At 40.3% G+C, this 27940-nt stretch overlaps 1 protein-coding gene across 3 annotated transcripts; it reads right to left on the bottom strand.

Moving 5' to 3' along the window:
* Positions 1-57: 57 nt before the first annotated feature.
* On the bottom strand, positions 58-26761 carry LOC122976596 (sodium- and chloride-dependent GABA transporter 2-like). Of its 3 annotated transcripts, none has more exons than XM_044345166.1 (15): positions 26697-26761; positions 12345-12577; positions 11353-11487; positions 9203-9343; positions 9018-9108; positions 8801-8933; positions 8184-8318; positions 6978-7081; positions 6424-6548; positions 5455-5567; positions 5186-5323; positions 4965-5067; positions 2982-3082; positions 2583-2753; positions 58-2219 (listed from the first exon to the last, which is right to left on the bottom strand). In XM_044345166.1, the coding sequence occupies exons 2-15, from the start codon at positions 12544-12546 to the stop codon at positions 2091-2093; spliced, it is 1821 nt and encodes a 606-aa protein (XP_044201101.1). In that variant the 5' UTR covers positions 12547-12577; positions 26697-26761; the 3' UTR covers positions 58-2090. The 3 variants fall into 3 exon arrangements, with proteins under 3 accessions (XP_044201101.1, XP_044201102.1, XP_044201100.1); XM_044345167.1 differs by lacking the exon at positions 26697-26761 and adding an exon at positions 13858-14017; XM_044345165.1 differs by lacking the exon at positions 26697-26761 and adding an exon at positions 12821-12922.
* Between the last annotated feature and the right edge of the window lie 1179 nt (positions 26762-27940).

Raw genomic sequence — 27940 nt, 5'->3', positions numbered from 1 at the left:
CTCAACTTCTTTTTTGTAAACTTTCTCGTCTAAGAAATGAACACAGACAACACAAACTCTTTTATCCACAATGTTTATATATATATATTCACTTATAAAAGAAAATAATTATAACCAATATTAACAGAGATAATAAAACACTCGGAGATAAAGAAAAATCAACATTTCCAACACACCAGATGGGTTTAGCACTTTGCTTCTCATTAAATTAATCTCAGAGGAGCACTTAAAAAGGATTTCAATTAAAACCCTCATCCAGGTCTGAATGACAAGACAGTTTCAAGTTTGCATACAGAACTTAGACTTATTTATCTTTAAACACATCAAACACATCACGTTTGCTTAAGAAATAAACCTCATCCCTATGCTTTTGAAGATTTACATCAGTTTTCCCAGTGAAGAGTACATTCTGTCCTGAGCTTGAGTACAGTAAGTTCATGGTAATTTCACAAATTAGACCCCACTGAGACACCGAAAAGACCTCATGGTGATGAGAAAAGCAAGAAAGTAGTTCTCTGAGTAAATTATTCAAAACACATTCTTGTCTTAGGATACTGCAAAAGTCTACAGTGACTGCAGTCTACATGATATATGATAAGGAACATTAGGAATTTAGGCTACTGTTGTGTCTTTTATGGTTTTCTTGTCCTCTTTTCTTTTTGTGCCAATGTCGATGTAAAGCACTTTGTAATCTATAAATAAAGTTTTACTTACTTACTTACTTACTTATTATTAGCAGGGTAAGGGGCAGGTATTAAAAACTGCTTTTTTTTGAGAATTTACTGCTTCTTTAAATCAAATCACACACATACTGTATATTCTGAAAATACGGACATCCCTACACTGCATAGAGGTCATTTTTTCATTTGCCACTTTATAGTCCTACTGCTTGTTATCATTCACATGTTACAGTTGAAGATTCTGTAAAATCCTTTAAAGAGAATCACATTATAAAAAAATCAATTTCTACTAAAACTGTGGAGATGAGAGTTTTTCTCCACACAGCAGCAGCAGCACCAGCAGCAGTATTGTAACTGTAAATAATTGTATGCATATGTGCTGATTCAGATACCATGATTGTATGTCTGCCAGATTGAGTATTGATAATTACATTTTGGTACAGTTCAAGGATGTGATAATGCCACTTGAAACTTGTGCATTTGAGACAGCAACTGACAACAGCTAAAAAAATAGTACAAACAACTTTCCTGTCCACTATTTTTAAAGACAGATGTGTATAACAGATGAAAACAGTTATTGCATTTTGTCACTAATCACAAATGAGTGTCAACCCTGACATCAAGTGAAGCACTTGGTATACTGGCAGTCGATGCAAACCTTGCATTAGCACCATTTACTGTGTTATTGTGTGTAAAGCTTGTTTTGAACCATTTGAACTCCATGATATGGCAGAGGGCACATACAGAAAAATCCAGATGAATCAGTATATAAAACATGTCTGACTCTGAATCAACAGAGATATTCAGTAGACAGTGAAAGCTAAGCAGACATGCTAACATTAGCAGTGATCTCTCATAGAGAGTAAAGTTTTAGGCTCAGTAATAATGCCGTAAAGTAAAAAACAACAGTAGGATTGTTCTTTAGCTGCATCCTGTGCCTTGAATGATTAAATAGTCTACAAATAAAGTGATTCAGCTGCTAAATAAAAAAGAGAGGCTTGCAATTTAAAGCAAATAAAGTAGTTAAGATGGAGTAGTGTGTGCCCATAACAAAGGTTGGGAAGGTCTTTAAGGGTAAAGCAAGCTGTGAAATGAAGCCACACTTCCTCCCCAAAGGACGGTCTGACATTGCTGAGATTAAAACTAATGGTGCTTTCAGGTGATCGTTGAGTGTATCACCAGGCATTTGCTCATGATTGCCGGGTTAATGGTAAAAATATCCATATATCTTCAATTTTTCTACATTAAAAAAAGACATCCTGATGTATTATTTCATTGGTCTAGTTCAAGATATTGCCCTCAACTGGGACTCAATTGGGACTCTAACCTCAACCCTTCCCTTTGTCACACCTGATTGGCTGAGCAGCGTCCACATTGTCATCATATGACAATTTATCAAGTCTTATGATCCTAGATGATGTTGCTGATCGGTTCCTTTGGCTTCTCAGTGAGGGGCAGCACAGGGATGTAGGTGTTGGTGGGGAAGTGTTGGACGGCCAGCGATGAGTTTTTGGCAGGGCTGCACATGCGTTTGAAGCGCTGTGAGGTTGAAAGGTCAAAGTTACCTGATTGTTTTAACATCGTAACATCATCATCATTCTGCTTTATTAGTTGCTTCTGTTTAATCAGTTGTCATTCAGTTGATCTTAGTAGAGTGACTGGCTTTATCCTGCCTTGTTTCTATATATTTCCTGTTAAGTAAGTAGCATTACTTCAACCCAATAACTGACTATTTTTCCTCTGTTTAAGACCTACATAGCCTTTTAAAATAGCCACTTCTTGCAGTGCAATTATAAATTTGATGCACCTTTTCATCACCACTAGTAGAGACAAAATTCAGCATTTATACATTATACATGTGTGTATTTATCAACATAGTCGTAAAATGATTGCTGGTATTACCTGTGGCAGGGTACCCGGGGTGGTGGCCAGGAGGTAGATGGCCCAGATGGGGAGCAGAGAGACGGAGGAGAAGGTGAGGAGCCAGCCCAGCGCGGTGGCCCAGCCTGGAGCGACCATGCCTTTCCCAAGGCTCAACGGAGACCAACGCACCAGAGAAAACAAAAAGGTAGCCTGCAGGAGACGACAAGAAGAAAGACTGAGTCAGTTAGTGTTTGCAAATACAGCTCTGAATCAATTCAAAAAGATTTGAAGTGAGTTTAATTATGAGAGATATGTCATTGGGAGCTACATTGATTGATTGTATGAAAACCCCCAAACATGAGTTTATGTGTATACTGCTTCACAGCAAGCACACACTAAACAGTGTGAAAGCAGGTCAGCAGGGAGCGGGTCACTCACAGTGCACACAGTCGGGGTCAAGTATTTCCAGCACAGCTTGAAGACAGGCAGGGGGCTGTACCCGGTCATATCCCTGATGTTGTCACTGAAGCGTTCGGCTCCTGCGGACAGAACAAGAGCAACTTCAATGTGAGTGGATGTGGTTTGGTTAGATATGATGGTTTGGTTACAACTGACATGTTGTTTTTGGTGGCGGTGGCCAACTTTGGTTAGAATATTTTTTATTTAATTTTTTTTTTAGAGGGAAATACCAGGAAAATATTAGAAAAAAACTATTTAGAAATAGGTTGACATAGTTGCAGGAAAAGAAGACATTACCAGGAGTAGCAGTGGTAATGGTGGTATTTGTTGCAGTAGCAGAGCTGGTAAATAGTCATAATTGTAATAGTGGTACACAGTGTGACAAAAATAAATGCACATTAACGCCCACAGCTTTGTAAAACTTCCTGTGTGCACAACAACATTGAATTTATGCTGTTGTTTTTCAGAGTTAAAGCAGGGTGTAACTCTCAAATGTCTACCAGACATTTTTACTTCCAGGTAGTTTAGATAAAATGTGTTTACAACCTGGCTGATCCTCTGACTTCCCCTCTTGCTTACCACTAGTTGTTGTTGTCACTAGTTGTCAGACACTGAGTTGATAAAAAAAAAAAAAAAAAATCCTATCATTACCGATAACAATGAGCCCCAGGTTGCAAGGAAATGGAATTTTCCTTTAAGAATTAACAATAATTTTACTTATTTAATGCCCTACAATTGCTGCTCAGGCTAGTACTGAGCAGTAATCTCTTCTAATCTCTTGATAGTACTGCTAGTAGTAGCAGCAGTATTAGTAATAATGGTACTAGTAGCAGTTATCTCCCAGACTGTGAAAACAGAAACTGTCATATGACATGTGGAAAGAATCAGTACTATTACTGTTTAATTAATGTATGTGGAAAAAACTTGACAGGTTTAATTTCAAAATGAAATCTATACCTGTTGCTCAGATTATCCACAATATTTCCTCTTTATCTCTGTATTAAGTTTGACCACTTGATGATGTTTGTAACAGTAGGTGTCCCTCTTCTATAATAACCTAACCTGTGCAGTGAAACCCCTTCACGGCCACATAACCAGTGGCTGAGGAGTGTTATAGTATGTTAGAGTCTGTAAAATCCCACAGTCATAAAAAAGGGGAAAAGGTGCAATGGAGTCCTGACCGCTGTGTTACCCAGTCCACTTAAAGCCCACTCCTCAACTCTGCTGCTGTACTCACCTACTGCTGGGAGAGCCATAAAAGCTGGCTTCCTTGGTATTCATATGTACCCACACATACAAACACACACTCTCTGCCAAGCCACTCAACTCATCCATTATCATCTGCAATGGCATGACTTAAAAAAAAAAAATTATTACATGTCACAGCTTTTCTGAGTCTTTAACAAATACAAATTTAACTGCCTAAATGCTGTAACACTAATTGGATTGTCTTGATGTACATACACTATATATGGCACATTGCACCCATCTGACTCTTTAAACAAACAGTGTTTTTGTAAATGTTCTTGAGCCCCAGGTCTGGCCGGGATAGGGGCTCCCTGGGGCCGTCAGCCTGAGACTGAGAGGCGACGGGGCCCAGGGGCTGATTTAGGGCCCGGAGGAGACAGACAGGGGCCTGGCTAGGAGCCAGTCTCCCGACAACAGTGGGTAGCTGCAGCCATGTTAATATACTGTCTACTGACTCCAAGTGGAATGCAGAAGGAGGGGAGGAAGTGGACTGCTTGACTGTGTGTGTTTAATTAGATAAAAAGTGTTCTTGTCACTGCTCTGTTTTATATTTTCAATATAAATTGAAAACAACTTGAGATTTATTTTGGCATGTTCTGATGTGGTGGAGTCTGGTATCCTATTGTCCAACAGATGGGGATTATAGTCAGGACAGAGACGAGAAAAAAAAAAGAAAAAGAAAGAAGAGGAGATGAGAGGAGTTGGGATTCATACCATAGACCCAGCCGATGGCTACAGACTGGAAGATGGAGAGGAGCAGCAGGCTGGCTCCACTGCAGGAGAAATGGTCATATATCTGGAACACATACAGACCACCCTGCACCGGGGTGGAGACAAACACACACACACAACAGAGAGAAAAGTCTATAATTCAATATCATAGAAGCCAAACAGGCTAGACGATCATGCACTCATCCATCCGGAGTGTGACTTACTGGCGTGACCATGACCAGTCCAATTAGGAAGCAGACGACACAGATAAACAGCAGCAGCAGCTCTCTGCGATAGCCTCGTCTGATCAGATGAGGGTACAGGTCAGTCACCGACGTCATCAGGGCCTCAAGACTCACAAACTGGGGTGACAAGAGAGGAGACGGGGTCAGCATGTGCGCAGTTTTACTTAATACATCAATGCCATCAATAATTTATCAAAGTCGCTGAGTGTGTGTGTGTGTGTGTGTGTGTGTGTGTTACTATGACCTACCTGTGTATCCAGCCCCAGCATGATGATCATGAGGAAGAAGCAGACAGCCCAGAGTTGAGGTAGAGGCATCATGGCTACAGCTCTGGGGTAGGCGATGAAGGCAAGTCCAGGTCCTAAGAGGACATACAAACGCAGGAAAAACATGTTATACATGTAAAGTTATTTAAACAATATATGTCTGACTTAAACGGCTGGGTATTGCTTTGATTTTATGGATTTGCTATTTATAGGATTAGGCTGGGATTATTCTATATTTTTCTTACTGTCACAAATCCCACGGAAAGACCAAAACCAACTATGCATTAGTCTGTCTCTCAAAACTTTCCAACCTCACTACCCTGTCTGTGGCACTCAGCTCCGAGCTCATTCATTCCTACTGAGGATGTAAAACTGTAAAAACAAGTCACATATATTTATTATAATATTTAAAAAAGGCTAACTCATTTCCTAAAACAGCTGGGCACTGCAGTTTCTAGCCAACATTACTCAAACAGGAGGAAATACTGTGTTTAATGAGGACTATTTTCAGCCGAGGATTAATACGGATTAATAGTAATTGATAGTTTTTGACAACAAGGGAAGTCCCTGGCACAGAGGAAAAATCTTTATCAGGCTTTGGCTACACAGGTGATACTTAGTAGTAGGATCAATACATTGTTTTTGGCTTTGGTTCATGGAGGAGCTAGCAAAAACATAGCTCCTGCACCACTTGTGCACCCAGGGTAGCCTTTATTTAGAGATTATTATAACACTTGATAGGTCCTTGAATTAAGAGCCCTAAAAGTTTTAGTGCTTGCCTCTTACTTTAAATTAAATTTAAAGGTCAGCGTGAAATACTGCAGTGAATTAATTAATTATAGAAAAGGTTAGCTTTTTTTTTGTTTTCCCTTGAGCTGTTTTCCTAAAGAAGATCTCCTCGCTTCTGCTGAGGGAAACCACGTTTCCATCTTCAACTGCCATTTGCTTCACCTGACTGGGCCACGGTGGCTATGTCCACGCCCTGCTCCTCAGCCATGAAGCCCAGCACAGAGAAGATGGCAAAACCTGCCAGGAAACTGGTGCTGCTGTTCAGGAGGCACAGAAGAAAACAGTCCCTGGAAGGACACACACAACGAAATACATTTGGCATTATGGCAGGACACAAATTCAGGAAATACATGTGATTTCAGGAGAACAATTTGACACAAAAGCTAAAAAACATGACTAGTATAAAAGTTAGTTAATGTTGAACAGAATATAATAAGGTCTTTGGTCAAGAGTTAAGTGTTTGGCCCTTTCTGTGTGTGTGTGTGTGTGTATGTGTGGGAGTCCTAGAGTGTGGGAAACATGGTAGCCAGGGCTTTTCTTTAAGGTGTGGCTGTATCAGTGTGTTTTCTCTCTCCATTCCAGCCATTCCTTCTGGAAGCCATCTGACCAGTGGGAGCTTACATCTTCCATTTCCATGAGTATGGTTTGTCTGAAGTGGAGTGTAAGGAATATTTTTGCATGGTTCTGTGTGTGTGTGTGTGACTGTAGTGTCTCACTTATAGCAGTCATTGTTGTATTTGTTGTAACTGCCGAGGGCTGTGAGACTCCCCAAACAGATCCCATATGAGAAAAATATCTGGGTCCCTGCATCCATCCATACCTACAGAGAGAGAAACAGGAACAGAGTACAATAAATAACAAAATGTTTGCACAACAGCAGGAAAAATAACTTCGTGTGTGTTTCTCCAGTGATAGATAACTTTTCTGACTCTATGTAAATGTGCTGATGCTGTCAAACTCCACCCATCTGGTATTAATTGATTTACTTTAATACGCCTTTCTCCAAAAATGTGTGTTACTTTGTGCCAAGTAGCACTCAGCTTTTGTTTGTATCTGTAATCTGGGAGGCAAGAGACAACCATAATAAAATCCCAGAAACTGCAATAATAATGTTATTACCTAAACAGACATTTATCTAAACCTGCTAAACTTCCTGGCCTACCATTGCATTACCTTTTTGGGTCACGTTGTCACCAAATTTCATGCAAATTTTGCCCTAATTAATAACTTTCAACTTTCAACCCTTAATTTCACATCCCTGGTCAATTCCATAATGCCTGCTATCCAAAATACTATGAAAAGCAATTCCCTCACATCCTATAGAAAATTAATCGGGCCAAACTTCACTTCTGCCTCTAAAACTCTCCTTGTGTTCAGTCTGAACAAACCTTTACAGGTCCCAAAAGTGGCTATTCTATAGAATAACAATGTGTTTGGTGGTGACACATTAATCTGTGCACAAACCCTATTACTGTATGAACAAGATCTATTAAATGTGTCCTTGAGCTGCATAAAATAATGTTAAACATGTGCATAGGCACTTAAAAGCCAGTGTAGCTACATCAATCCTCCAACATCCCTGCAATTTGTATTGTGACAGTGGTAGTTAATGCTATTAATTCTCAGTATCTATTAATATATAATATATATATATAATTGTTTTTTTTGTGATCAGTATTTCTTGTTTATTTCAGGTATGATTGCTTTGGTATAAGGAAAACCTGCAGTCACAAAGTATGCTTTTGCAGATCAAAACATCCTCCATTTTCATTTTCACAAAGTGAAAGGTTTGACAATACACCTACTCACCTGACAGCGTGGACCTTCCAACTTAAAGAAGCTGCTATACCACCTGAAAGAACGCCTGGAAGGATTTCTGTTGGCTCTAACAGGTTTTTTAGTGTATGTTTGTGTTTCTGTACCTGTGGGTCTGCCAGGCGGGTGTGGTTGGGTTTGAGGTAGTAGATGATGCCGTCGGTCGCTCCGGGAAGGGTGGCACCACGCACCAGCAGCACAAACAGCATGACATATGGGAAGGTGGCTGTCAGGTACACCACCTAGAATGTACACAGCATGCAGGGATGTGGTCAGGATGGCACAGAGACAGAGAAAACAGGGAGGACGTGTCTGTGATGTCCTGAAATAATGAGGAGGGAAAGCTCTGGAAAGTAAACGTGTTGACTGATGGCGGCAGGGAACACAACAAACAAGTCGCACAAAATCGAGGCAATGTACAGTGTCCAGTCTGTTATTTTGTTTACTGTCCACAAGAAAGATGAGTTGTGGTTAACCCTCAAATACAAAATGATTGCATCAAATGAATAAAGACAAAGAAGGATAAAAGAAGTTGCAGGCCAGGGTGGAGGGTGTCTTTATGCATTTTCTGTTTACTTAATTTCATCATACAATCTGAGAATAAAATCAATTTGCTCATATCAGAAACAAATCTATTAACTTCAAAAACAAGCCATCTGGTAGCCCAGAAGCTGTGATGTCCCCAGACATGGACGGGGATGATGTTGGTGTGTTTTCCGCTCACCTTTCCAGTGGACTTGACTCCCTTCCAGACACAGAAGTAACAGACGAGCCAGACGACGGCTAGACACAGAGCCAGCTTCCAGTTGATTGGACCCAGCTCATCTAAAGTGCTGGACAGACGGAGCACCTCCCGCCTAGAACACACAAGCTGCTGTTAGTGCATGATCAATATGCCGAAAAACAATCAGTGAGAAACCTAGGAGACCAACCACACTCACTCCCAAAACTCCATGACGGGGGAAGTGGCGTTCTCGGGCAGGCTGCTCGCATTGGCTGTCTGGTTGCTCTGGTCAAACAGGAAACATGCACCTGCAGGAGAACACACACACACATAAGAACATAAAAAAACCATCAAGAAGCCACTCATCCATCTTTCAGCTGTCGTTGGTGCTTGATTACTGACCAGTGTTCCACGTGTTGTTACAGTGCGACCAGGGCAGCTCCGCCTGGAAGCTGTTGGCCAGGTAAAAGAGAGCCCAGGCCAGGATGATGATGTAGTACACGCAACCATGCAGGATCATCACCTGGCTGGCATAACCAAGACCTGCAGAGATATAAGATGATACAAGGTTTAATGGTTTACACAAACAGATCTTATTGTTGTCTTGTGTACAGCAGGATTACAGAAATAAACATATGGAGAGTTTTAACGAAGCTTCAAAGTCTTCATACACACACATTCTGTTATCAGTTCCAAGTCACTTGAGTTTCAGATGAAAGCATCCTTTCACTGAGGCACTCGACATGCAGCCCACATCTAATATATCTTCATTAGGAATGAAAGATGAGTCTTATGAGGCTTGAGTGGGTTAGAGAGCGTATGCTGTTGGCCCAGACAAATAGCTGATTGTGATATCCTCTAATGAAATTCAGGCATTTATCTGACAGCAATGATGGCATACTGAAAGTGCAAACTAGCGAGGGATTCCTACAGAAGCGTTACTTTGCTCGTGTAAGTTTTGTCTGTACATGGTGCCTGGGGAAGTAGCGCATATTCTCCATGTGGTGCTGAACACATGGCTTTCACGCAACAACTGTTAACAAAACAGCGGTAACCCTGTGTGCATATCCAAATGTATGTGCAGGCCATATGGAGCAAGGGGCAGAGCAGCTGCCATGAACACACACACGCTTACAAATGCAGTTTATTTGACATTGAACAGGTTAAAAATGTAAAAAAAAAATAAAGCACAATTAGCTTTTAACTGTATCTACACACACATAAACACACTTGCACTGTTTACAATGTGTTTTTGCAGGTGGTCCAGCTAACGGTTACACCTGCACATGAGCTTTTAATCTGACAAAAATAAGTTCATAGTTATTACCTAATCTTGAGGCCTGTCTTGAAGTAGGTCCCTGTATTAAAATGTAGTTTTCAGACCTTTATTATATCAGTTTTGAGCTCATGTATTTATAAGCTTACTGCTGTAATAAGAGGTATATTTTGACATCAGCCAATCACACCTCAATCAGAAAACATAGATTTACAGTATCTACTGTTTGTAACTCCCCCACAGGGCAGCATGGATATTGATTGCCACTGTTTGCATTCATATAAATTACCCACCAATTAGTCATTCTGCTGCACCTATAAATAAATATAGTCAGTTTAGACTAATGGATCAAAGTCCTCCATATAATGCCTGTACTGTATGCGCTGTCAAGCTTAATATTGAGGAGAAAACTGTAAACAGATGGAGTCTGATGTTCAGGTCTAATTAAAGACATGAGCCTTTCCTAGATACTTCAATGCATTCCTGTCATCCAAATGTTTAATTGTCTAAACCAGCTTATTGAAGACCATGTGTTCAACTTAACTAACCTCACATAGTTTTCTGTTCCCTGAATGACAGGCAGCATCACATTGATAACGGCAGCCTTAGGTTTATTGTTGTAATTGTGTGTTACGTTAACGCTTAACCCTGATCCTTTATTTAGATAGCAAGACACCATGAAAACAACCCCAAGTGCGTGTTATTATTGGCTGGCCGGGTTGTGAGTTGCCTTCTGCACTCTTGAATTGTTTTGACAGAAAACCTGAGATTGAATATGAACCGCACATGCATGCAGATGTCAGGGCGTGCCAAATCTTCTGATTGCGGTCACATTGTTTATATGGGTTTTGTGTTGATGTGGGCATAGGAATACTTTGGAAGCTTGAACCAGTGAGGAGAAAGACTAGGTCAAAAAGACATGGGAAAGTAAAGGAGAAAGTAAAAGAGAGACAAAGTCTGTGAAGTTAGGATAACTAGTCGAACGGGAAGGGAAAAGAGAAACAGAGAGATGTTGGCAAGGTTGCAGGTCGGTTAAAAACTTACAATAATCATCAAGATATGCAACAAAACCAGCATAACACTGCAACTGTCTCAATGTTTGTTTGATTTTTTCCGAACCAATGTGTTTGAAGGTCTTATTCATTCAGACATAGTGAAGTAAAAAATTTAATTTCCAAGTTTTCATCCTGTGTTCTTGCGTTAATTGTTCTGCTATCTCTTATTCTCTTTATGTCAATCTTAACAGCACATAACAGGACATATTGCAGAAGTGTACCTCCAAATAATGGGCAGACAGTCCTCCAGGCGCTGACCCCTCCCAGGCTGGTGTACTGTCCCAGTGAGGTCTCCAGGAGGAAAAGGGGGATGCCGCACAGCACCAGGAACAACAGGTAAGGTATAAAGAACACACCTGGACACACACACATGCATAAGATGCTTAGTTTGCAACTAAATCAGCTACTGACTAGTTTGGATGTAAAGTCACAACTAAGGCAAGTGGCCAATCGACAATCAAAGATAAGAGTTTAATCATCATGGTCACCGTGCGCATTTGCTTTCTGTGTGGCATGAGCCACCTAGCATCTTCCCATGTTGTAGTAAACTATTTTGGACTATCATATCAATAAATTAGGTCTCTACTAGATTACTGTGTTGCAAAATGGCATGCAGTTAATGAAATAAAAAATGCTGTGTGGCAGGGAAACTGCTGTTTTACCATTAGTGAGTACAATTCTGTGACATTTTATGATTTACACCTACCCTAGGGACATGTGTAACTATTTAGTTACACATTCCCCTACTTGGAGTTATGTTGTAACTCATCTCCGTGGTGCAGCCGTTTTTATTTTAGTAATGCATAAATCACAATTTAGTAATAATTTCTGTTATAACTAGGCTAAGTCTGAACTTACACACAGCTGGTGCAACGGACTGCTGAACTCTACAACCAATAAATAACCACAAATGAACCTTTTTGCTCTAATAAAACTAAATAAATAAAACTGTCATTTCTTTGTAAGGATATTTTCTATAATATATATCATCTTCATAGGAGTAAAAAAATACAAAACACATATATCCCTAACTCTAACAAGCATCTTGCAAATCTCATCTCTATTTTTTTTTTTAGAAATTTAAAGAAAAAGGGGAGAAAAAAAGATGACAGACAGAGAGCCAAGAGAGAATTTATAGAATGACAATTTGTCAACAAAAACTACAAAGCTGAATCTTCCTCTCTCTTCCCCTCTGCTCTCCCACATAATTTACCTCCTCCGTTCTTGTAGCAGAGGTAAGGGAACCTCCAGACGTTGCCCAGGCCGATGATCTGCCCCGCCACTGCCAGGAGGAACTCAGCCTTGCTAGCCCACTGGCCTCTTGCGTGCAGGTCATCCTGGGTGACTTCTTTCCCGTTGGGGAGGCTCCCTCGTTGGAACTTATTCACCTGCTGTGGAGGCAGCTGGTCGGCCATCACTGGTTCCGGCAGAGACACACACACACCCCTGAAGGAAGAAAAACACAAGAAATTAAGAGAAAAGTTGGAGAGAAAGAAACCAGAGAGGATGAATCATAAAAAGCGTGACATGGTGAACCAGTTAGACAATAGAGAAGATTTTTTTTTAAAGGAAGTAGCTAGAATATAAACAAGTATTATCTTTCTGCAACCATGCAGACAGATAGTAAACATATTCACAAAAGACACAAAAAGAAAACAGACTGCGGAAAATAAAGGCAGATTCACTCACATCTTCGCCGCCGGGATTAACTAACGAGACTTTGGGTGTACTTTCTGACAGTTGGTTTGGCTGCCTCACTTATCTGCGATTCGCCTCTCAAGGACTGACCAATGTGGGTGTGTGTCCTTTATCTGTAGTCTTCAGCACACTCAAGGCCTAAATTTGTCATTTTCAGCTTGTGCATTTGACTAGGGACTATCTCGCTCACGCATTTTTTGCCACTGACGTCTAACATCTTGATCTTATGCACAAAACTTTAGATAATCTATAAGTATGCTACCCCAAATGACTTTACATTTTTCAGATATTCTTATCTTGAGAAGTAATAAATTTGACACACTAATACAATTTATTAACAGTTTGACCTAAACCAGATGAACAGATTAATATTTACATAGACAGATATCAAATTTAAGGTATTTTAACAAATTATTTTTATCTTTTTGTGTTTATCATATTTCATAATGTTTTATAGGGACCTCTGTGTATTGAAGTGCAACTCAGTTGAAGTATATAATGATCTTTTTATACCTTTAATGCAGACATTTCATGTGGTATTATTATGTGGTGTAGTTGGAACAAAACAGACAGATTTCTGTGTGATTTGTCTTTCTATGTGATGCATGACATTCTTTGAATTCTTAATATTTTAATGCCTAATAGGGGATGTAGCTGAACTTTTGAGGAACATTTCCCTCCACATTGTCCCTCGCTGCGCCATGTGACCTCAAAGCACTGATATAACGAGCGTGAGCCACCTTCCGCCGTCACAGACACGCAACATAACCACCGTTAAAACATGCGGTTATGAACCATCTACTGTATCAAAACGTGGGTTAATTTATAGGTTCGGTTATTCCTAAATTGTGGGATACGTATATAATGGTTTCATGTCGGTGCAGAGCACGGTTGTAGAGGCGTGGTTAAGTCTCGTGATGCGCTAGAATTGATGCCTAAAACAATTTCGCTGAAGCTGCGCATTCGCGCTGCTTCAGTATCTCCTGTGAGCGGATAAATTGCAGAGAATTTGACATTATGTCTCCTACCTCTGCGTGTCCTGTAGTTCTCTACACCGCGACCACCCCCCAGTCCGGGTGGCCAGATGGTTTGTTCCGGGCAGCGGGAGCTCTGTGAGGGGCTGCAGAGCGGCGCAGCCCACGGTCCAAATTTATAAAGAGACCATGCTTCAGTCAAGCCTGGCGCATGGCGTACCAGCAGTAAAGAGGGTACAAAATGCATCATGGGTACTGAAGTGTTTGTTACTGTTACGAAAAGGTATTTCTTTCAGAATTTAACATACCTTGATATTTAGCCTGCAGTAATCTACATTATTAGTAATGGAGTTAACACACACTGCAATGTTAATGAGCAGCCTGGTTACCTTTTATATTTTGATTTTGTAGAAATGTTTGCATGTCTGCTAATTATATAATGATAAAATGATACATATGAGCCATGCCATTATTGTAACATTTCTGATACAATGTACTGTACAAGGCAGTAAGTAGTGCAGTAAGTGTGATTTCTGTTATCTAAGTTATTTAATCTTCCATCACTCCCCCTCCCTCCCCATCCTCCCAAATTTATATATATATTTAAAAAAATATGGACACATACATTGAATATTAACTGAATAGACTTATGCCATAGGCTACCTGTAGCCTTTATAGCCTAGGCCAATCCGCAATGTCTGTCGATAATAATATTTATTACTATATATTTGTGTTTATTGTGCATATTTTTGCATCTATGCTATGTACAGTATATATTGTGTTACAACAGAATAAACCAAACAAAACCATCCAATATGACCACCTGAAAACTGAACAGTTTCCATGTAGCTATCCTCATATTCCTTTGAGGCCTTTATCAGGCCTGTACTACTCTTGTAGGAAATTGTGGGTTCAACCTGGGGAGTGTTTACATTCTACCATTAAAAACTTACACATGGTTGGAATTTTATATGCTGATTCCAGTATTTTTAGACACTATATATTTATAAATATGACTAGTCTGGTACACAAGTATTTTATTCCAGGTAGTGTGGAAAAGGCTTTGAAACAGTAGTACTCATGACCTCTGTATCTCCCCTGGCTACAGCTGTAGCCTATATGGATGTACAAAGATACAATAAATGCTTGTCTAGGTTCAAAATCAGTGAGTTTATTTTATCTTGATTTATATTGGTCATTGATATTTAAGATAAATCAACATGCAGTAAGTGATGCAGCAAAAAAACCCAAAACAAATTGTGATGTTGACTTCAGCTCCATACTGTGGACTGTGCTCTGTAAACGGCCTCGGCGTCTTAACCGTTTAGGCCACCTCCAGCAGCTCTCAGCATGTTTGACGGCATGTGTCACTGCCTGTGCTCATTCAGCTGAGCATTTATAGCCACAGTAAGAAAAAAACAGGCTCCAGCTAACACACCAAGGACTTCATTCAGAAAATTACATTCCACTGCATAGACATATTAGGTTACATAACAAGGCGTATAAATCACATTTGAAAGTGGAGCACATTATACTATGACTTGAGGATATATGCACATATGCATACAGTAAATATTTCACCTAAGAAGACCAAAAGATACGAGTAACACATTCGTAGGTGTATTCTATAATTAATTACAATCCTTAAACTGTCTTAAAGTCTCATACCAAGCAGGCATATGGTTTTGGTTTGGTTTCAAGGATTGCACTGTTTTCAGAGAGTTATTCACTGGATACATGTACTGTACACAACAACCTATTTATTGTTGTCATCTTAATGTCTCACAGAGGGACTCAACAAGGATGCTTACCATCTGTATTTCCCATTTTTGTCTTTATGTAGATGACATGTTACTTAACCTAGAAATGCCACTGACCGTAAAGCTTGTCTGTCTTAAATTTGATTGTACTACAGAAATACCTCTGGAAGCCTTGGACTACTGCAACTCATTCATTCCCTTCTGTCTGTGCAATAAAAACTCACATATCGAGGATTTCACCAATGCTGACTTGTTCTGCCCCAGTTTCACTTCTTCGTCTAATAGTATTTTCCCCAAATAATGCTCTCTAAAGAAGTTTTCCAATATTATTCAGTATTATTCAGATGTTTTAGCAGCTTACCGTAAATGTCACTTGTTTTTCTCTACAAGTTCGTTTGATACAGCATGTTCAGTTAAGCAGGATGTTGTGTCTCCTTGTTTCTACGCATGCCAGCTCCTCAGTAATTACAACTGAGAGCGGGAGCAGTGCTGCCAGTGACATTCCTCTTAGGGAAAGGTTTTTCTTCTACACAATATAATTAAACAAAACAGAAGAAATATAGTTTAAAATATCTAAACACTGAGTCATGTGAAAACCTCTTCACAAATGTGTTTTTCCATCATGCAGTTCATTCAATGATGGCAAGAAAAGGACATTTTCCTGTTTATGGTGCTTTTGACTATAGCACTTTACGGATGTGTTGATAAAGACTTATGTTTATGATTAGATAACAGTCACGTGTTAAATTGATCATGTACACATCTGATTAACAAAGGCATAAATTACAGATGAAAGACTAAGGATATGTGGGATTTTAAGGTCATATTTCAAACTGCACCCTGACACACACCTTTCTTTTTATTTCAACACACCGGCTTGTAGAGTTTGCTGTAAAATCACTGAACACACATTAAATAAACACTAGCAAAGTATTTAGCACTCATAATCACCCACACCATATGTACACACAAACATTTATGCCTGCACATACTCACTCCCACAACCACACACAAACAGACATTCACACATATATACATATACGTACATAACTCACAGAGCCTGATGCAGAGTGTCTGGACACAACTCTACTTTTTAGCTACAGCCTTGGGTTAATATTGGAGACTTTGGCTTTTCACAATGCCTGATGCATTCACTGAATTCCCTGATGTCACAGGCCTAAAGAAAAAAAAAACAAAAAAACAACCAAACAAGATTTAACTAACTCCATCACAACACAAAAAATATCAAGGAGGATTAGAGGCAGCTGAATTCCACAGCTACAACCTTGAAAATCATATTGTATTGTTTAATGCATTTTCTTGAACTATTCTTGTTTACAAATGCAACAGAATTTTAGGTTTGTTCTTCCTTAGTAACAATATTTAAACTTCTATTATAACTACAGCAAATTCTACAACTCTGATTGTGGAAAAAAAAAGCCACAATGATACCTTGCAAGTGCCTCCCTGACATCCACCCAGCTAAAGAAAAGATTTACAGAGTTGTGAAAGAATACTGTTTCTATGCACATCTTAACTCTGCAATTAAGTCCCTACATTAATGTATGTCTCACGATTTACACAAGTCTCCCTCATTAGTGGAGTAAATTCCCTAAAGACAATCAAAAAGTCAAGGGTCAAGAGTCAGGAAGTGGTAAAAAGTCTTGCAATCATATACAATGGGCAAATTCCTCAACTACACGTGTGCACTCCACACACACACACACACACACACACACACACACACACACACACACACACACACACACAGGCTGCATATCCTCTCTCCAATTGCAGACTCTTTTTTTGCCTCCCAGGGGCCAAATAAAACCCCAGCGTTAAGGGTCCTTCAATACAGTCGCCATTGTTCTGCCCTGACAAACCTGTAGCCCCTGTAAATGTGGTGCCACAGCGTGTAACTCAGACCAGCCGTAGCCGTACACAATTTCTGCATGCTTTATGGCTGCTTTTATTGGTGTCTGGCATCCAGGACAGCAGGTCACTGATATACAGTGGTGGGCATTGTGAGAGTTTTTCAGCCTGCTTCTATTCTGCTGTACAACTGCACAACTTCTGAGTAGAGGCAAGAATTCAGCATGTTATAAAAGTGGCAAAAAAAAAAAATCTGCTTTGATCTCCTCTCTGCACTTCCAATGAACACAAAGCACACATTCAGAAGTATTCATGGACCCAGTGACTGTGCAAAACACATGCAAACATGCACATTAAATTAGTAATATTGCACACATGCAAAATAGACAAAGGCTTCATTATACACAACAATACACAATCAACAAAAGGTAAAAGTAAGATAAAATATACATTAATGAGAATCACTGTAAATTTAGCCCCCATATAAGCTCAAATTACATTCAGGTGTTGGATGAAAACTTGAAAAATGAAATTTAAAGTCATCTTTTGAGAGAAAGCTGTACTCACCACTGTTAAATCTGTTGACTGTTGTAATCTTTTGGTGTAAAGTGTCATACGCTAACTGAGTCGGTAAAGCCTTGTGCATATTAATTGCATCAGGTTAAATGATCTAAGGATATTGAAGTCCTTAAATTTCAAGTTAGATCCTTTTGCCAGTGTGTGAAACTGATATCTGCAAGTTTTAGGATCTGTTAACGGGATCATTCGACAAGCGGAAGGTCTCAGGTTCACTGCAGTGTCCTGATGGAGAGTCCTCAGAAAAGACAACAGACACCTGCCTGCTCATTCACTATAAGCCAACCTCAGCGCCAGCCGCATACCATACAAACAGACTCCTTACATGAGATCACTCAGAATACAAAAAGCTTGGAGCTGCTCTAATAACTCGCGTTCTTTGAATACACATCATAATAGGAGTCGACGTTGTGTGTGGCACAATGTGTGGTGAGAGCACAAAGACAGCACAGCAGCTTTGCTACAAGTGCAATCATTTTGTAATGTGATTCTATTTAAAGTCATGTAATAAACAAAAAGGTAATGCAGATAGAGTTTGACAGCTTACCTGAGGATACAACCACTTACAATGAGTGAAATAATGATCATGTGTTACTCAAAGGATTTTCTTATTTTACCCCCTTGAGCAAGGTCAAAGATCAGGGTCAGTGCAGTGCAGCAGCCCTGTAGCTTACTTGCTCAAAAGCACTTAAACAGCACACAAGTCCATCTATGTGATTACAGTCTTCTAACTATCATACCAGAAAGGTGACTGTAATTCAATAGGATGATTCTAATTTCTTTTTTGTGTACTCATTAATCTTCTGCCTCAACCTTGAGGTCAAACACACTGTAAGAAATTAAAAGGGTCTTCTCGCCTCATTTAAATCCTCTGAAAGAGAGAGTGCTTAAGGTCCTGATGTGGTCAACATCAGACCTCTAACTCCTTACCTACTTCCCATGCCCTAAATAGGTAAACATTCCTGTGGCTTAACCCCCTTCCTCTCCATCTGTGTGAAAAGCATACCCTGTAAAAGAGGAGCCATTTAAATATAACCTCTGGCCTTATGTCTGTCATACATATATGTATATGGGCAGCAGTCACGTTTGGTCGTTACAACAAACCTCCTTTACAGAAAAGGAGGTTTGTGGCAAATATAGAGACACATGCAGAGTGAAGGAGGCTTAATGTAAACAGGTCCTGAATTGCAATAAAGTCAAGTTGATAAAGTACCTTGACCTTTGACCTTTTCTACATGGTGTCAGAAGTAGCCTACAGAGTTTAAGAAACATAGATATGAGAGGAAAAGAGGTTAAGCAACGGAATGGCGAAGTTTAATCCACTGGCGAACTTTACTTTTGATAAGCCGACAGAATGGCCAGATTAGAAGCAGTGCTTTCAGTGATTTAGAGTCACCACTAAACTGGACAAAGAAGCCGGGACAGTGCAGGTGACCTACCTTATTTATGCCATGGGAAGCAAGGCAGAAAACATCTTTAAGTCATTCATGTTTGCTGAGAACAGACATCGAGATGGCTTTGGAATATTATCCATGAAAAGGCATTTTTTCAACAGTGACTTGCAGCGGCCAGGGGAATGTTTCATTAAAGCCCTGTAAAAACTGTCCGCACTGTGAATTTGGTGCAACCAGGGACGAAAATATCCGCAACTGTATTGTTGTTGGGATGCTGGACAAACTTTTCTCACGCAGGCTGCAGCTAATAGCAGACCTAAGGCTGGCGCAGACAATCCAGACAGTCAGACAATCAGAGGAGGTTGCCACACAAGTAAGCATGCAGGGAGAGACAGTGGGAACCGTGCAAGAGGTTGCATACAAATGCAATAAAAGCTGGAATCCACAAGGCAAGCCAAAACACACACAATGGGGGGGAAATGAAAGAAAATGTGGTAAATGTGGAAAAGCACAACACAGAATAAAGATGAAAAATGCCCTGCAGGGAAAGCAAAATGCCATATCTGTCATAAAATGGGACACTGGGTCAGACTGTGCCACAACAGCAAATCGGTGAATGAGGTCACAGAGCAAGCAGACCAGCCATCTTATTTCCTAGTCTCAGTTTGTAATGCAGACGAGACAAGTGAACAGTGGACTGTGCAGGTGCATGCGGATTCCACTCCAGAGGAATTTAAAATTGGCACAGAGGCAGATGTCAATATCATCTGTGCGGACACATTCCACACACTCACTCCAGAGAGAACACTGGAACCAGCACACATTCCACTGGACAGCCCAGGAGGTGAGCTGCTGAGTCTTGGCATGTTCAAGGCTACTGTTAACTACAAGAAAAAGTCCTACTCATTCACAGTTTATGTAGTCTGTGAATGCACAATTAATAATCTACTCAGCCGGTTCCTGCCTGTGAAAATGAACCTGGTGAGGAGAGTAGATGAAGTGACATACCACACCAGTAGACATCAACAGGCCTAAAGACACTAAAAACTGAACTTGTGAAAATACAGTTAAAGGACGAAGCTCAGCTGTATGCCGTACACACAGCACGCCATGTGCCTCTCCTAATGCTGCAGAAGGTCAAAGATGAACTGCAAACAACAGTGTCATCGAGTGGGTGACACAGCCTACTGACTGGCTGATGGTGCCAGTCCTGAAGAAGAACACTGGCAAAGCCAGGATCTGTGGAAACCAGAAAAAGCTGAATGAATCAGTGAAGAGATAACGGTATATCCTGCCTACCTCAGATGAGATAACTGCTAAGCTAAGTGGTGCGACTGTGTTCTCCTCTCTTGATGCTGCCGGTGGCTTCTGGCAAATTCCATTGCATCCAGACAGCTGTAAGCTGACAACATTCTTAATGCTATTTGGCAGATACTGTTTCAAACAGCTACCTTTCAGGATTTTCCAGCATACCTGAGATCCTCCAGAGGAAGATAATGCAGACTCTGCAGGGGCTATAAGGTGTGGAGGTCTTTATGGACAACATCCTTGTCTATGGGGACTCAATGGAGTTACGTGACACCCGGCTGCAGCGCAGCGAGTCAACCAGCTTGAAACTCAACAAAGAGAAATGCTCCCTCAGGCAGAGCCAGCTGTGGTTCCTGGGTCATCTCATTGACCAGGCAGGGGTCAGGTCTGACCCCGACAAGGTAGAGGCCATGCGCAAGCTTTCACCACCAGTAAATGTTCAGGAACTGAAGAGAGTCCTGGGCATGGTGGGCTACCTGGGGAGGTACATCCCCAGCCTCTCAACTCAGCTACTGTATGAGCTTCTGAAAAGCAAGAATACATGGACTTGTGGCCACTCACAAAATTCAGACTTCACATTTAAGTGCTGCTGACAACCGCACCGGTTCTCACTTATTATGATGTCACCAGACCCACAGCTGTCTCAGTTGACGCCAGCAGTAATGGACTGGGGGGTGTGCTCCTCCAGCTCCAGGATAAGGAGTGGAAGCCAGTAGCATGCTGTTCCAGGCGTCTCACAGAAGCGGAAACACGTTATCCTCAGACAGAAAAGGAGTGTCTGGCTGGTGTGTGGGCCTGTGAAAAGTTTGACAAATATCTCTGTAGCTTGGATCAGTTTATGCTAGAGACCGATCACAAGCCATTAGTGCCACTTGTCAACAAACAAAACCTAGATAACATTCTCCCCCAGCGTCTTCTCATGAGGCTCATGAGATACAAGCCTGTGGCACAGTATGTACCAGGGAAAACCCTTGTCGTTTGTTGTCCACAAACCCATACAAGGGAAGAGACTGAATTGCATTAAAGCCAAGTTGATAAAGTACCTTGACCCTTGGCCTTTTCTACAATGTCCACACTATACAAGGCTCCCCCGAGACTTGTGGTAGGCCAGATATTTTGTGCTGATTATCTTTCCTGGAGACTTTATGGGAACGTGTTGAGCGGTAATTCCCTTAAGTTTTTTTTATCACAGTGGGTAGTCCCGCAATGTGTTAGTTCTGCTTTCTGAGATATGTGGGACTTCGCTGGAAATTCAAAGTCACTTATATAGGTCTTTGAGAAGTAGAGGGCAAAGTTTTTATATCTATTTGTGTGATATCTGGTGTGAAACTTTGTTTAAATGCAAACAAAGTGTAAGTGTAACCTCTTTACACTGTTTACACCAGTCAAGAATCTGAGTTGAGATGAATGAAACAATGTCCATTTTACATGCTTTGGCATCTTTTCAGAGCTATTTGCCCTCCAAGCTCTTGTCAGTTTGACTATATACTATATGGGCCATTTTCTTTGCTGAGAAAAAAGCCCACTGACAACTTTGAGCAAACAGTGGGAAACACTCTTTCTAATGTAAGATGAAGTTCTTAATATATTAGCCAACATATTCTCCCACCCAAAAGAAGGGCATAGATACAGGAGAGAGCACCATATCATCCAAAACTAAAACAAACAAAATACATCAAGAATATAAAATACAAAATCTGTTTGCTACTCACTGTGTCCCGAATTCACCCCTTCTATATTCCACCTCATGACTTCAGATTTCAGTGGTTGCATTAGTATCATAATCAAGAAACCAAATGTCTGTAAGTACAGTACATAACATATACATATGTGTGATCTTCTCTCCAGACATGAAACTGTTGCTGTTTAACAAATGATTTTAAGGGCTGTTATTGACTGTAAACCCAAATTAGTTAGAGTTTTTGTAAAAAGGTGGTATTGCTGCTTGGACTGACACTGGGGTCAGATTTGAAGTAGTTTGAGGTCATCACAAGCCACTGTGGTCTGCTACGTTTAAGCCTCGACTGAGACCTTTCTTCCTGGGAAATAGACTCCAAAACGGTCATATCAGCCTGTACTTGTTTCAAGGCAACAAGTACAGTTCTTATGATCACACATTACAGTTAAAGACAATTACTTTGTTAAATGGTAGGTAAAATCATTCCACAGTGACATACCAAAATACTATCGGAATATGATTCTCAGGATCGCATCTCTTTGCCTGTCCTCATACTGAACTTACCTCTGTGTGTGTGAAGGTGGATTCTCACTGAGCCCTCAAGGTAACACCATAATGAGATGGATTAATCAAGAAGCTGTTCGCTCGGATCATTTTACAGAAAAGTGAGTACAACCCTGCCTCTCCCTCCATCATCCAGCCTTTGCTTGTGATGAACTAGGCTCTCAGGCAAATCTAGGCAAGCTAAACAAACCCAGATTCCTGTTGTTCACTGAGCCTGAAGCTGGGGGCTAAATGGTCATATCATGGGACTCTTCTAAGTGGGGATGTTGGACTAATAACGTCTTGTTTCACTTTACATGTAGCATCAACCCTTAAGCAACATGAACAAGGGTCATTTTGTCTAAATCTAACAATGTCACAATATTTATCATCTCAGTTTTGCAGTGTGACAACCATGCAGAAAGTTAGATATACAATATATTAAATATACATAATAGGATATTATGCAGTTGAACTTAGAAAAAAGCTTTGCTGTAGAGAGTCACGTGGGGATCAAATTGATTTTGCAAAAGGAGAATGGAAGCCAGGCCTCGAGCCAGAAAGTCAGCTGTACAGTGATTAAACTATCTAAGCTGGTTGAGGCTCCCAGACCTTCACACCCTGGGCTGAGGTTGCCCCAGGAAGGAATGTGGGGCTGGATTATCTCAAAACATCAAATAATAAACCTCCCCCCCTCTCCTCCACCACTGACAGCAAATAGAAAGACTTCTGTTTTTCATCCCCGTGGGGAAAGATATGAAGAAAACTCTGTGGGAATCTAACTTTCCAGGCAAGTTGATGAATTAACTTCAAGGAAGTTGCTATTTAAATCCCACCAAAATAATAATAAGATTAATTATCAATGACTAATACCCCTCATACTTCCATTGTTGTGCACATGATAACGCCGTGGGGTACCTGCAAGGTAATTATATGATTACAGGCCACCGCTTCCATTATAGCTTGATTTGATTATTTCATTACTGTGTTCTTTGCTGACTTGGCAGCTCTCATTGGCAAGGTTTTGCATTCCATAGACCGCCGTTTCATACGCTTGGACGCTGAGAGACTTAATTGAGGTTAAGCACCTCGGTCAAGGGGCTCTGGGGGCCACACTGCTCCACTGGGGATATGTGGAGGGGTCCCTTGACTCGCTGACCTGCCGGGTTACAGGAAAACATGGCAGAGACAGGAAGCATGTTGCATGAAGAGGGTTCAGACAGGAAAATGTGGAAATAACTACCATGTCGTGTTGGTATGGTGGAACAATTTGATGCACTGCGAGAGAAACTGAGCAACAACTGAAGTCAGGGATGACCAATACCAGGGCTGTAGCTCCCCACTGAGGATGCCACGGTCATATCTGCAGTATTGTATGAGGGTATTTGAGGCATTTAGCGATCTATTTTAATGCCTGATTTGATTTGAAATGTGGAAAAAGAAAATTTACAGAATTATTTTGGTGGCTGGTCAAATTAAAGGGATGGGTGGCGTTTGGACTGAGAGACTCTTGACCTCAGTATTTCTAATATACTGGCTACATCCCAGACTAAGATGCAGCAGATTGTTGGCAATAAATATTTTCAATGATTTGGTCATCTGTTATTCTGCAAAGATACTGATCATTACACTGCAGGCCTGGATACTGAATCACAAGCACAACGAGGAAAGCTAGCTACAGCAGATAGCATCTTATGACACACATGCTTCCAATAAAGTGACATACTATTTCCATAATGGGAGGATGACACAAAACTATAAATTCTTTAGCCTGCCCAGCCTCCTGCAGTTATATTAGCTAATTTGTACACAGCCACAGTTCATAAACACATCATAGCATTAGGTTTGTCCTTGTCCCATTGACTTACAGTGGAACTACAAGGATATTGGCAACTGTTCAATGCTGATGGGGGGAAAACTGGGCCCATTTAACTGGTTTCAGTTATTCTGTTTAATTCTCCTGCCAACAGCCCATCAAAAGGGGCAGATTTCTCAACACAAGCCAAAGTCCCGCTGCATGGTAATGACAGAAAACTGCATTCGCCAAATCCAAGTAGCTGCCTCAGCACTGTGGTCGGATCACAAGAAAGGGCTGGAAACAACCGTGGTCAACTTTGGCAGGCGATAAAAAGTCCCCATGCAGCTAAATAGGGACCACAAATAAAGCACATGTGCTGTAACACAAATGACATCACCCTATAGTAGCACAGAGAAGTGAAGTTGGTCTTTAGGTAAATAAATGGCTTACTGTCAATTGCAAAGAAACCATGTTGTTGGCCAAATAACACACAACAAAAAATAGCTGATAGCTGTGCACAGTGTTCACTGATTACCAGATTTACACCAACTGGTTGAACATTTAGAGAAGAAACTGGCTGTAAAAAAAAAATGGATTAAATTTTTAACACTGTTCAACAGAGTAAGTGTGAGTTCAATGACACACAGGTAAGTGTAGGGCAAAATGTTTAACACTGACAGATGGAAGATATAACTAGATCATGACATTACTTAGAATTAGCTTTCAAATATAAAGGTCTGTTTTAAAGAAATTGACATTTTGGGAATACACTTGTAGTATTTGATACCACTCCCACATTTTTCTGTTATATATGAAGTTACAGCCAACAGCTGGTTAGCTTAGCTTAGCAGAAAGACTGGAAACAATAGAAGTCTAGAACATAAACCCTGCATAAAATAGTGAATTGTTGTTATTATACCATTTTTGGACTGATTAAAGAAATTATATATCTATATATATGGAAGTGGAAGTTTCCACATCATACTTATGAAAGTTGCAGATTGGAATAGGCTCCTAACGATCTGTGACGAATCAGGCAAAACCTACTTGAAGGTCCACACCTTAAACTCAGGTTGAAAGTGAACACCCTTCAGCAGATCGATGTAATAACGGCCTTCTAGTGTCCAACTCTTCACATACATCATTCTTCTCAGTGAGGCTCAAACATCCAACTGAAGGAAAAAAATCATATTTTTGAGTGAAGGGGGACTTTAACGTTCCTTAACATTTGCTTAATTTAGCTATATCATAACTGGTGTATGTGACTCATGCCTGTCTACTACTACTGCATGTTTGGACAAGCTCATTAATTAACTTGGTGCTTTCAGTATGGGACAACAAGGTCAGGTCTTAACATCTAAACTATGTCCTGGGTGTTGGCCAAGCACTGTAAATATAGTGTGACATCGCGTGACGTCCTCTACTCTCAAATGTATTGCAGTGGAGTAGTCAAACTAACCTGCAGTATGCAGCCTTTTATTGTTACACCACATATATCATATTACTGCTGTTTAAATTTTAATCAGTTTGTTTTTTATATTCAGTCCACACTTTTTGAAACACAATTTGAAAAGTGATGTTGGTGTGGCGTTTCATCAGACACATGAATGACTTTGTTCGTTTGTCTTCGCTGTTTGCATTTTCCAGGTTCTGTTGCAAGTTCCACAAGCTGCAAGGCACGTTGAATTAGTCTACTGTGTTTGAATTCAGTACCTCAAATCTTGGATCTGGACTGTGAATTATCACTTTAACATCAGCTTTCATATTACATTACATCATATATCATAATTGAGACCTGGTCGCAAGCATGACTCAGGTTATTGTTACAACACTATGTTTCGTACACATATACTTGTACAGTATTTATCATATGTCTGTCACAAACTTAATTTCATCAAACAACCTTATATAAACACACAAACACACACACACACCTGCATACACATACATATCTTTGCACCTACCTGTACTAGTGGAAACTTGACACTGTTCTCTCTGTAGTCAGTGCAGGGACAGTGCTTTCCCAAAGACCAATAATGAATACACAATGGTCAGGTGGGAGGAGCAGATAAATGTCAAACCTTCAGGTGTGTGTTTTTTCTTTAAGCGTTATTGATCCCAAGCCAAATGTTGCTTAATATGAATAGATCATAGATACGCAAGGCAAAAACTAAATGTTGCTCACATTTGGGAATTGCAGACTCCAGTGACAATTCAACTTTTGAAGGAGGGCTGAATCAAAGCACACTGAGAATACTGAAGATATCACAGGTATATCGTATGAAGTGGGAGGAACTGAGTGGAGCCTTGATTCAGTCATTGTGGAGGCAGAAAGCTTGGAACAGCTCATGTCATGATCATTCAATATGAGGCATACTGTTTATATGAATATATGTTTTATACTCTATATATTTAATTTGCTGCACAATGTTATGCCCTCAAAAATACAGTCCCACAATGCAATGCCCCGCATTATTACAGATGTGACACTACACCTGTGGCTTCACCGTCTGTGACGATGCAAAATGACAATGACTTATAAGTGTCTGGAATTTCAACTTTCTGCTCACTATAGAGTAAACTACTGAATGGAGGGAATGAATCTCTGCCTGAGCAATCTCCTGAGCCCTTGGGCCCCTTGATTTGCACCCAGTAGGAGTAGAGTTAACACTGTGTTAAAGTTAAGTCGCTGTGTAAACATTTGGGACTATAACTTTGTGTACAGTGTATGGGAAAACTGATTAAAAACTGATTCTTTCTATGATTTTAAAGGGGACATATTATGCTTTTTGTGAGTTCCTGTTATTTTTACAGTTATGATGTCAGATGTCTATATATAACATAGTCAAAGTTCCAAAACTTGAGGTAAATGCATGTAAAAATGCTCCCTGTAATTCAAAAGTCGGGGCTTCAGTCTGCTCTGAACCCTTCATTTGCAATGTTACCTCTCCTTCCTCCTGGTAATAATGTCAGATTGTTCATGCATGCCCACAAACAGGCGTTTGTCTTTGTTGCTAAGTTTGTTTCTAAGATAGTTCCACGGGTTGTTCACCTTGTCCTCTCACAGATTTCGAATCAGATTTTGGCTCAAACATGTATTTAAGAAGTTTACATTTCAAGTAAAGAATGAAAAACAAAAGTGAAATCTGACTGCTTTTGTTTGTTTACAGCCTCTTGTTTATAGCCTTTGGAACCGCCGGAAATCTGC

This window comes from Thunnus albacares, chromosome 24 (genome assembly GCF_914725855.1).
Source record: "Thunnus albacares chromosome 24, fThuAlb1.1, whole genome shotgun sequence".
Taxonomy (NCBI): domain Eukaryota; kingdom Metazoa; phylum Chordata; class Actinopteri; order Scombriformes; family Scombridae; genus Thunnus; species Thunnus albacares.
The sequence above is the reverse complement of the archived record's forward strand: the minus strand, read 5'-3'. Positions and strand labels throughout refer to the sequence as shown.